Source organism: Mobula hypostoma, chromosome 29 (genome assembly GCF_963921235.1).
Source record: "Mobula hypostoma chromosome 29, sMobHyp1.1, whole genome shotgun sequence".
Classification (NCBI taxonomy): Eukaryota; Metazoa; Chordata; class Chondrichthyes; order Myliobatiformes; family Myliobatidae; genus Mobula; species Mobula hypostoma.
The window spans coordinates 21,578,571-21,590,140 of NC_086125.1; the positions used below are offsets into that span (position 1 = coordinate 21,578,571).

General features: G+C 41.0%; 1 protein-coding gene across 1 annotated transcript in view; it reads right to left on the reverse strand.

The window, feature by feature from the left end:
- Nucleotides 1-9,421, reverse strand: part of LOC134339261 (A-kinase anchor protein 8-like) — a 33,164-nt gene extending 23,743 nt beyond the window's left edge. The window contains exons 1-3 of the mRNA XM_063035626.1: nucleotides 9,335-9,421; nucleotides 5,299-5,337; nucleotides 3,245-3,416 (exon numbers count right to left, since the gene is read on the reverse strand). Of these exons, the coding sequence (XP_062891696.1) occupies nucleotides 3,245-3,416; nucleotides 5,299-5,337; nucleotides 9,335-9,353 (230 nt within the window). The 5' untranslated portion in view covers nucleotides 9,354-9,421. The remainder of the gene's footprint in view (nucleotides 1-3,244; nucleotides 3,417-5,298; nucleotides 5,338-9,334) is intronic.
- Between the last annotated feature and the right edge of the window lie 2,149 nt (nucleotides 9,422-11,570).

Genomic DNA, 11,570 nt, shown 5'->3' on the forward strand with positions numbered 1-11,570 from the left:
AGTAGCAGTCAAATAAATTGCGTTTACCCAGAGAAAGACTACAATGGCCATGAAGCCCTGCACGGGCACCAGTGTGCATGCGTGACCTGCCCACCTGTGTACCTGCCGATTTTTTTCCCTGCAAATCGATTTTGGCGATTCTGCTCGGGGGGGGGGGGGGGGTTGCTAATCAGGACCGGAATATAGGTGAGAAGTGGCTAATACACTCAATTTCGTTTCTAAAAGGCTTTATCTAACAAATTTAATATTAAACACACAGCGCATATTTTCCCCGCATGAATATAGTGATAAGTCAATTATCAGGGGAGGACAGGGAAGCTTGAAGTGTTGAACGAACTTCCAGTAGAAGTGGCAGAAACAGGTTCAATATTATCATTTAAAGAAAAATTGGATAGGTATATGGACAGGAAAGGAATGTAGGGTTCCGGGCTGAGTGCAGGTCGGTGGGACTAGGTGAGAGTAGCGTAAGGCACGGACTAGAAGGGCCGAGATGGCCTGTTTCCGTGCTGTAATTGTTATATGGTTATATAAGTCACTTACAAGTCAATAGCATCATAACATTTTAAGTAATGTTTGGACATTAAACACACAGCACATATTTTCCCCGTATGAACATATAAAATCATTGCAACACACCAATATCGCTGAATCAGTGGGAGCCCTGGGCTTGTTTTCCTGCAACAAGATGGTCCCATCGAGGGGTGATGGGAGACAGCGATACTCGAAAGGGGTTCCTTATGTCTAGTCTAGTCCGCAATTTAGTTTTCGTTGCATTCATTGCAGAAAACTCCGCTTCGCAGAAAAATGTTGGAAATGGAAGCAACGTTTTCAGTGCTTTCGTGGCTATCTCAGGATATTTAGCCTTGACTTTGATCCGGAATGCCGGCAGAGATGTTATGTCAGACATACTTTTCAGCCCACCGTCATTTGCGAGCCCGAGGAGTTGATCTCCTTCCCGCGCTGACATGGATGGCGCGCGTTCAAGCTCAACAGTGGCCGTGACAGGGAATGAGGAAAGGTTTCCTCGCGGCCCGGCAGGGAATGAGGAAAGGTTTCCTCGCGGCCCGGCAGGGAATGAGGAAAGGTGCCGCCCATGACAGGGAATGAGGAAAGGTGCAGCTGACTCATATCGCCAAATCATATCGTTTCCTTACGACCCGGTAGAAAATGCTTTGCGGCCCGGTGGTTGGGGATCGCTGGTTTAAGGTGAAGAAGGTTAGAGGTGATGCAAGGAAAAGTTTTTCCACTCCTAGTGCACTTGTAATTTGTAACACACTAATTAGAAACAATTCCTCTAACAACATTTAAAAACAATCTTGAATCGCCAAAGCACAGAAGGTTATAATCAAATGCTGGTAAATGAAATTTATAGAGATGGACACTATGGCTAGGTGAATGGCCTATTTCTCAAAAATCTCTATAGCAAAATATTTCCAGTCTTTTAAACTCTCTTCTTCAAAGCACAGTGTTTGAATATTTTTAAAGTAGATAGGTTCTACCATGGGTAAATGGGGATGCAGAATCAATGTTACAATCAGATCAACCATATTTTACTAAATGGCAGAGCAGGCTTGTGGATCAGAAGCAGAGCTACGAGGACCTTCAGTGTAAGTGTTGAACAAGCTTCCAGCAGAAGTGATAGATGTGGGGTCAATTATAGCATTTAGGAATTTTGGATAGTTACATAGGTTATGGGGTGCAAGTAGATGGGGTTAGGCAGAAGACCTGCTCGGCACGGACTAGTTGGGCCAAGGGGCTCGCTAAAGTGATTCAAATCCAAGTTAGGGTAAAACTCTGATGATCTGCAATCCAACCACTCAGAGAAGCTAATGGCTCAGCATCTATCTACGACTAGAAGTTCTATTGGATTCGAATATGCATTCTATCCTAATGTTGCAAAATAGCAGTCACAGATGTGAGATAGTTGTAGCACAAGAGTTCATTGGAAGGAAATTCTATGAAAGTCAAACTGCATGATGTAACTATCTTTACTTTCTTGGGTAGCGTAGTAGTTAGCACAACACTTTAGAGTACAGGCGACCGTGGTCCAACTCCTGCGCTGCCTGTAAGGAGTTTCTATGTTCTCCCTGTGACCATATGGGTTTCCTTCAGGTGCTCCCATTTCCTCCTACAGCCCAAAGACGTACCAGCTAGTAGCTTAATTGGTCACTGTAAACTGTCCCATGAATAGGCTTGGATTAAATCCGCCCCGGCACAGCTCAAAGGACTGGAGGGGCTTATTCCACACTGTATCTCAATAAATTCCCTGTCACTTACAAAGGCCTGAGACACTGGTAATCTCCATCATTTAATTTATGGCAATTCACACATCCAACTGTATGCTATTTTCAGCCTGTTCTTTAATTAAATGTCCATTGTGTTTAAGTAAACATTTTCATCAATATTACTACCTCAAGTCCAGTGATATATTAAATATTTGCCAAAAACCAAGGAGTCCGTAGTGAAGCACAGGCTGCTACAGTTCTCAGCTACTGAGATAAAATCAAGGATAGTCCTTTGTCCATTATTGCTTAAATCAACAGCACACAGCATGTGTCAATGAAGCTACTTAGGATCTCCTGGGAATCCTTCACCTGATAGTCACAACAATCCCCTTGTTATGAGAGTCCTATTACTCCAAAACTAGAACAGCTGCATCTTGCTTTGATAAGCATATTAATCATGCATCAATTCAGCACAAGGTTTGTTTAATCCAATTGAACAATGATAATAAAACTGACTGATACGGAAAATATTTCTCTACAACCAATTGAAAACCATGGATGTTGACCTATCCATAAAACTACCCCCAGAAGAGATGCAATAAGACTAAAGCAGCTTGGGGAAAGACATTCAACTTAACTTCTAGAAATGACGACTTGGAGCATATTGGCTGCAAGTAGTGATGGCCTCATGATTCAATGAAGCAACAGTAAATGTGACCAGAAACTAATCCCACAAATATTTAAGTACCTACACTCAAAGATAACTTATTTATCCTTAATGTCCATCACCAGAATCTCCATATAGCATAGAAAAATATGTAAGCAAATAATAAGTCAAAAGAACATTAAGTGTTAACAATGCATCCACATTTGAAACAAAAAATGAAGGATAATGACCCACTGAATGTAATCAGACGTCTAATCTATGAAACTCAAAATAGCTAAACTAATATAGAGTAACAATCACCAACTAAATAAATCTTCTAACCAATACAAATTTTTGAAACTTTTATAGATACCTTTCCTGCTCGTCACTGTCATGAGAAAGCAAATCTAACCGTTGGTTAATTTTAGCAACAATGGATTCAGAATTTTGACTGGCATTCCCTCTCTGAGAGTCCCATGATTTGCCACCATAGCCATAGTTTGATCCAGAGCTTTGTCCATAGTCATAGTTATAGTCATCATAGCCTGAAGAGGAAATAAGAATGTACTGCAATGATATGTCAAAGTTCTAGGATTAAACAAGCTTGCAAGCCCTTCAAAGTTTGCAACGTAGTGTTAACAACACTTGTGTTCAGATTCAGATTAATTTATCACATGCACATCAAAGCACACAGTGACATGTGCCATTTGCATTAACAACCAACCAACTAAGATTGTGACGGGGGCAGCCCATAAGTGTTGTTGTACATTCCAGTGCCAATGTATGTACTGATATATCAGGTCAAGAAATTATCAGCCAGATAATTCAAAGTTGGGAGCTATGAGATAATCATCGGGAATTAAAATGCTCGGCCATTAGAAAGTCCTGACATGCAGGATGGTGCATGTCAATGATTAGGATGATGGAATCAATGGCTTTGTTGCAAAGTTTGCAGATGATATGAAGTTGGGTGGAGGGGCAAGTAGTTTTGGGATAGTAGAGAGGTTACAGAAGGACTTAGAGTAAGAGAAAGGGCAAAAAAGTGGCAGATGGAATACAGTTCTGGAAAGTGTATGTTCATGCACTTTGGCGGAAGTGAAAGGGTTGACTGTTTTCTACATGGAAAGAAAATACAAAAACCTGAGATGCAAAGGGACTTAGGAATCCTTGTGTAGGATTCCCTAAAGGTTAATTTGCAGGTCGAGTGTGGTGAGGAAGGCAAAGGCAATGTTAGCATTCATTTCAAGAGGACTAGAATATAAAAGCAAGGATGTAATGTTGATACTTTATAAAGCACTGGCGAGGCCTCACTTGCAGTATTGTGAGCAGTTTCGGGCCTCCATCTTAGAAACAAAGGAGGTTCACAAAAATGATTCCAAGATTAAATGGCTTGTCATATATCTGATGGCTCTGGAACTGTATTCACTAGAATTCAAAGAATGAGGGGTAATCTCATTGAAACCTATCGAATGGTGAAACACCTTGTTAGAGTGGATGTGGAGAGAATGCTTCCTGTGGTGGGAGAGTCAAGACCAGAGGACACAGACTCAGAATAGAAGGGTGATCTTTTGGAACAGATACGAGGAGGAATTTATTTAGCCAGAGGGTGGTGAATCTGTCAAATTCCCTGCCACAGGCTGCTGTGGAGGCCAAGTCTTTATGTATATTTAAGGCAGGAGGATAGATTCTTGATTAGTCAGAGCATGAAGAAATACAGAGGTGGTGTGGCGGGGGGGGGGTGGAGGCAGGAGATTGTGGCTGAGAGGAAAAACGGATCAACCACGATGAAATGGCAAAGCAGACTCGATGGGCCAAATGGCCTAATTCTGCTCCTATATCTTATGGTCTTATGGTATGGAAAGTGTACAAATTATTACACCTATATACTGTAGGTGTTGCAGGTAGATCTAGTTTTCTGCCATTTTCTATATGAAAGTCAACAGTAAATATTTTACCATCAGATAATCTATAAAAATGTACACTTACTTTGATTTAGTAAAATATTCCAACAATATTTCAACTTTTGACTTTGTTTCCAAAAAGAAATGTCACAAATATTAAGTCCACCAAATGAACTACAAATTCTCAATACCAGCCAATGAAGTAATTTTGAAGTACAGCTACTCATAGTGAGCCTTAAGGATGAGGTTCCTACTTCTACATGTGATAGCCTCTCATATACCAAAAAATAGAGAATCAACTATCCTTTGTGCACTATACCAATGTAACAGAAAACGAACTGATTGAGTTCACATTTTAAAAAAGAACAAGACTGCATTGCTTAACAATTAGTGGGAGGCTTCCCAGTACAGAATTTGTACAGTCTTTCATATAGTCATCATGTATACGTAAAGCAGCAGGATAAACAATTAAGAAACAGGGACTTGAGTAGTGTGCACATCAGTCTTTCCCCGTCACTGATAGTACCTGCACCAGATGATTCAGCATCCCAATTTCCGTATGAACCTGTAAAATGAAAGACTTGTTTAAAATGTTCTGGTTTACTTCAGATTTTCTTTTTAAAAGTACAACATTTACAAAGCAAAATTATGAAGCACAGAATGTAACAATAATCTACTAATGTTGGTCGCTAAATTTTGATCCGTAGTAATAGATGGCAGATGTAGCAGTCATAGAGCAACCTCCGCAACGTCCCAAAACATTTTACAGCGAATAAAGTAACTCCGAAGTACACAACGTATATTTGCAATTTAGGGAACTCAACACCTTAGTTATTTTGCCTGAGTGATTAATACTGGTCAGGAGTTAATATAACATCCTTGATTCATTTTTATTCGTTTTTATGTCGAGACAAGAGAACACACAGGACTTCAACTAAAATCTCACTTGAAAGTGGCAAATCCAGCAATTGCTTAGAATTTCAGTCAATTGCAGCCTTGATCTTTGTGCTCAAGTTACCAGAACTAAACCCAGCACCTGCAGGTATTTGTGCATGTACGTAGGCTGACACTTTATTACTGGGCATCACCAAGTGGAAATTAAACTGCTGGTGGTAATATCACAGGTGGACTTAAATAGTGCCATGACACTATCTAAGAACAACCTCAGTGGTTGTTCTCAAGTATTGCCAATATTTATCGCTCAGCCAGCAAAGGCCTAGTTCTTCCAGATGTTCTTTACCTTTTCCAATACTGGTCATTGCATTTCCTGCATCAAAAGATTGACCATATCAAAATATAATTTTCTGTAAAATGATTAGGTCTTAAAGATAACAAACAGTGCAATATAAATATAAATGAACCTTGCTTCCTTTGACATATTGGTTTATTCTTCTGATTCTAAGTTAACTGCCAAAAAGCCACACCAAAAATGGAGTTTTTAAGCTGTTGACACCCACAATATACACAGAACACTGAAGATATAAATTTACCTTCTTTGATACAGGTTACTCATGTCTCTTTTTAAATCACATTCCTGGACATTATGAACTTATTTTGTTATTATGTTTGCTTTGTTATGTTTCTACTTCAATGTGTTTGCATACTTACTTTACTTCTGCATGATACAGTATATTCTCCATAATATTTAATGTGTATTATATAATAATTCTAAATATCTAACAGAAACACAAATTTGGTAACCTATGTTTAAAGGAACCAACACTTGAAACAACTTTTACATATGGGCATAGCTAAAGACAGATATAAACCAATATTTTACTGCACTACAAAAGGTCATCTGCTTCTTCTTCAGCCCCTCACAGTTGAGGGTGACATGCTTTCACTCTCAATCTGTGAGCTCTGCTGAGGCCAATGGAGGGAAACAATGATGCAGTGGTTGGATAGGTAGGATGGGAAATAGCACATCCCTTCCGAGGTTTTCCTTGGTTTCAATATGGCGCAGAAAGAACTTGAGATGTAATCCTGGTTGCTAATCCATTTTCAACTTTCATTTTCTCGATCACTGGGGATGTTAAACTTTTTTCTGGGAAGAACGTTGTTGAATCTATTCTGTCCAGCTCATGTAATAAAAGCCTTGAAAGTGTGTATGCTGGCCTTGTTCTCATACCATGAAAGTAGAATCAGAGGTCTCTCTAGCTACACACTTTGAGATATCTGTTGTATGTAGTCCATGTTTCAGATGCATACTGAAGGATCAATGCCACCCAGGGAACCACAGTCTCTTGCTATGATGAGATCTTGCTGTTCCAACACTATGTCAATTTTTCAAAGAGAAGGACATTCTGCACACCAAGATTCTTACTTGTGCATCAGATTGGGCACCATCAATGAAAGGACACCATTGTGGGGTTATTACCCTCTTGAAAAAAGCTGTACCTAACATATTTACCATTCACTGTTAATTCACAGGCAATATCTTGTCCAAAAAAGCCTAAGTGATACACAGCACAAATCATTAAATACTGTTATCACAGCAGTACATACTCTCTTGCTCTCAATTCTCGGCCGTTTCATGAGCTTTGTATTGAGAATGATGAACAGTTTAAATACTTGCTGTTGCACACAAGTCAGATGGCTCTCAAAAGGAAACTGCCTGAGACACTTTTATGCACTTTTTGAAACTGTGATAATATTCTTTAAAGATTCAAATGTTTCATTCAGTAATCAACTTTCCTCGTGTTTGCATAAGAATATTAGACATGACACTGCTTATTTATCAGAATTATTCACAAAGTTTCATGAAACCAATCTTCAATTGCAATGAAACGTGAATCAGTCATCTCCACATTTCTGACCAAGTTAATCCTATTCGTGAATCATTGCCATTACGACCTTTTCCACTTTCTGAGCCTGGCTGAACTGGAAGATAAAGAAAGAATGCCAGGTGCTGATCTTCAAGTATACTGTGCTCACTTGGATGAGCTGTATAAAAACATGTCAGAGAGATTTCAGGACCTTCCCTCGAGTACAAATTCCAGATTGGGTAATAAATCCATTCCTGAACACTTGCAAAGAGGAATTAACAGGAGGGAGAACTGATCTCACTACAAAATTACTGAGGTGAAGCCAAGGTTCAAAAACTCATATCAAGACTTTTGGTTGCAGAAAGACATCTCTGAACGCCATCCCACACTGTTGGAAAAGGTCAAGATGTAATTTAGTAGAGTGTAGTTTCAGTGCAGTCACCCAACTTCTTTCAAAGCAACAAAACAGGCTACAAACTACTGAACTTGGGGATCTGAGACTCCTGAGTGACATTCAGCCTGATGTTGAGAACCTGCGATCACTGCTTCAAGCCCACCCATCTCATTGAAAGGTAGAAAAACAATGGAAGTAGTGAATAGTTGTACTACAAAGGTGCACTCTAAATTACTGATGAAATTGGTTTTACTGGAACTAAAGAAACAATTCCATTTGGAGCTTTATATAGATTTGAATATTTCTTTGTGATTATTTATCACTGCTTTGAATTTGCAGTTCTTTGACTGTGCATCATAAATCAAAATTCCTTATAGTTTGTAAATAATGGCTGTAAAGGGACAGGGAGGTTCTGGAGATGTAACCTGGGAGCCAAAGGGGCAGTAATCCAAAAATTCTGCAATAAGTTCCTTCTCATCACCGAACTACCGATCTGCAGTAAAAAAACAGAAGCTACCAGAAACACTCGGCAGGTCGGGTAGCATCTTTGGCGAATGGAACAGGACCAACGATTTAGATAGGAAATCTTTGTCTGGTTGGTTAAGCCCATCACCACTACTGGGGCATTGCCAACCAACAGACAGCAGAGTCCTCTGTACTGGACCAGTCTTCCAGGTTGTCCCCAGGTGTAACCCATCTTCAAAGATCTCTCCTCTCCTAAGTATTAGGTCTTTGGAGCTTCAGTTGGCGTTTCTGTAGCTCTGAATTTTTATGGGATGGGGTTGCTAGCCCCATACCCAACCCTCCTCCTTTCGCAGACGGGCTTGGGACCGTCCATGGCGGAGTTCGAAAATCCTTGGTCAGATCCGAAATGTTGCGGCCGCCGGGCGTGCGGTAACTCCTATACCGGGACGTGGGGGTCCCGCGTTTCCTCTGGGAAAGGGGGCGAACCGCAACACGTCGTCCCACTGAAGTGGCGCCATTTTGTGAGGTGGACTGTGCATGGGGAGGGGGGGACCGCCGGGGAAAACACGACACCCACCGCAGTTGAGCTGCCGGTAGTTCGCCGCCATGTGCCAGGGCCGCGCTCAGCCAGAGATGGCTTCGGATGAGGGAAAAAACAACAAATACACCTGAACCACAGCCAAAGGCACCGCGCACTCCAACTGAAAACTGACATGTGGCCTAGCCAATCACATGGCAGGAGATCCTCCACTGACATTAGCCACAGCCAATCAGTGGCAGCGTAGGGTCGGTCATATGTGACGTATTATTTCTTGCCTAACCTCCAACAACAGAGAAAAAACAATTACTGCTTGCGGGGTTTATTTTACCTGGTCTTCATATCAACTACACGGCATATCAAACCTTATGAGGCGCCTGTCAAGACTCGATTCACTGACCTGAATAACGACCATCCATTTTGTTTAGGTTCGGAGAGAAGCGCCCGCCGGGCGTCCAGCGGGCTGCCACTCACCCGGATGTACCAGTAGCGGCTGCCCATTGGTCAGGGCTGAGGCATGTGGGCGGGTCTCAGGACGCAACACCGCCTCTGATCAGCGGCAGGATGAAACGTCAATCATTGTGCCTGCGATTCATTATGGGTGGTTCTGTGTAAACTGACTGGCAGCGATAAGCAGCCGACTGATCTATTGGGGGCCATACCGTGACTGCTCCCTCTGTGAAGTTTGCACTACTGAACGTACCGTACACAAATGCAAGGGTTTCTTTGCATTGTATATATTTATTTCTGTATATCTTTAATGATGAATAAAAATTGTTTGAAATAACAAAGACTAGCGGACACCTGAGAGGCAATGATGCTATAGTTTTAAAGGTGAACACTGCCCAATGTATTGTGCATGAATATAACATGTTTTGCACAGCGTATTCCCTTTTTTTAAATTATGAATAAAAGTTATTTTTAAACAAATGACTAATGGATGTACAGATTAACATACAGTGTCCTGATGGGAAACGTCGAATGTTTATTTCTCTCCATAGCTGCTGTCTGACTTGCCGAGTTCCTCCAGGCATCTGCAGACTCTCCTGTGTTTGACGGGCATACTGTTCATCTAATTTTGTCTTTCCACGCTAAATTTAAAATCAAAAGTGAATACTTTTATTTGGACTAGATGTCCTTATATTTAGGCATGCTAGCAGGAAAGGTTTAAACCTCTTTAAAGACATTTCCCCTAGATTTCCAGCATCTGCTATTTCTCTTGATTACTGAATTTGATACATTACTTAAGTGAAAAACTTTGATTTTCAGGTCATGCAAGCATATATTATGGAATGGCCCTTCATCTGCACCGGGCCATGGTTTTCATAAGAATAGAAAAGATGCTACCTCACATCTTGTGATAAAGGTTTGATTCTGAACAGGACTATAGCAAGACACCTTCTATCATCTTCCCCCTTCCTTTCACCCTGAAGAAGTGTCTCAACCGGAGCAAGACGTCAACTGTTTATTCATTTCCATAGATGCTGCCTGACCTGTCGAGTAGCTCCACCATTTTGTGTGTGATGCTTTGGATTTCCAGCACCTGCAGATATTCTCATTGTTTCAGACTGAAGAATTTGCATATTCTTCCACATGGCAAGTTGCAGCAAAGTTCCTTGTTTGGACAATGATATAACCTTAACAAACCGTGCCTTGTTCTTGGATTCCCATGCTTATCGCTCTGGTGAAACAGTGTTAGTTACAAGCTCAAGCTCCAGACATTTTAGTAGGTTAGGGTTCAGGTGGGTCTCTGCTGAATTTAGTTTTTGCAGAACTATAGTTTCGGTTGGATTTGTGATCATGGTTGTGGTTATCTGTTAATGCAATTATATCCCCTAGAGTGGTCATGATCCCAGCGTAGCAATCAGGTAATTTTCTGCTTAGAGTTAAACTTGACAAGCCTAAATTCCATTCAAAGGGTCAAATACTACAGCGCTAACCATCTAGCAACCAACCATAACTTTGATGAGCTGCATATTTGGAGTAGACACGGCTAATGCACCAAGGTAGTATTAAGCCGTTCAGATTTTGTCAAGAATACCAAATAATGACTTCTATGTTACTTTTCTTATCCCATTAAGCACGGTATCATGAGCACCATAAAGGGCGTGACTGTTACAAACTCAGCTATCTGACACGAGGTTTTGTATTAACAGACAATCACAACTACATGCAAACAGTTTGGACAAGCATTGAAAGATTTCAGACATGGGTAAGATGGCAATTTGCTGATTTGGAATGGTAAGAAGTTTCTTCTAAATTAATTCAGGAACCATAATCACTTCACCCAATGTAGTTATCATTTCAAAACTGTGATGATCTCCTGAGTTATTATGGACTGTGCCTTTAAAAAGAGAGAGAGAGAGCATGCAGCTGTACAGCACGAACAGCCTGCTACACAGAGAGGGAGAGAGGGGCGAAGACTCCTCATGGGTTGCTTGTGACTTCTGCAAGGACACTGCCAGCTTCTGAGTTCCTACAGAGAGAGGGGAGGAGCTACATGATGGACAGCTGGTGTTCAGCACAACAGTATTTAAACTAGCATAGTTGCTTGTTTCATAGGACACCCAGAAGACAAGGACACGCAGACGCACTGTGTGGTGAAATTACCACTACACTTTCAGGTGCCCATGAGT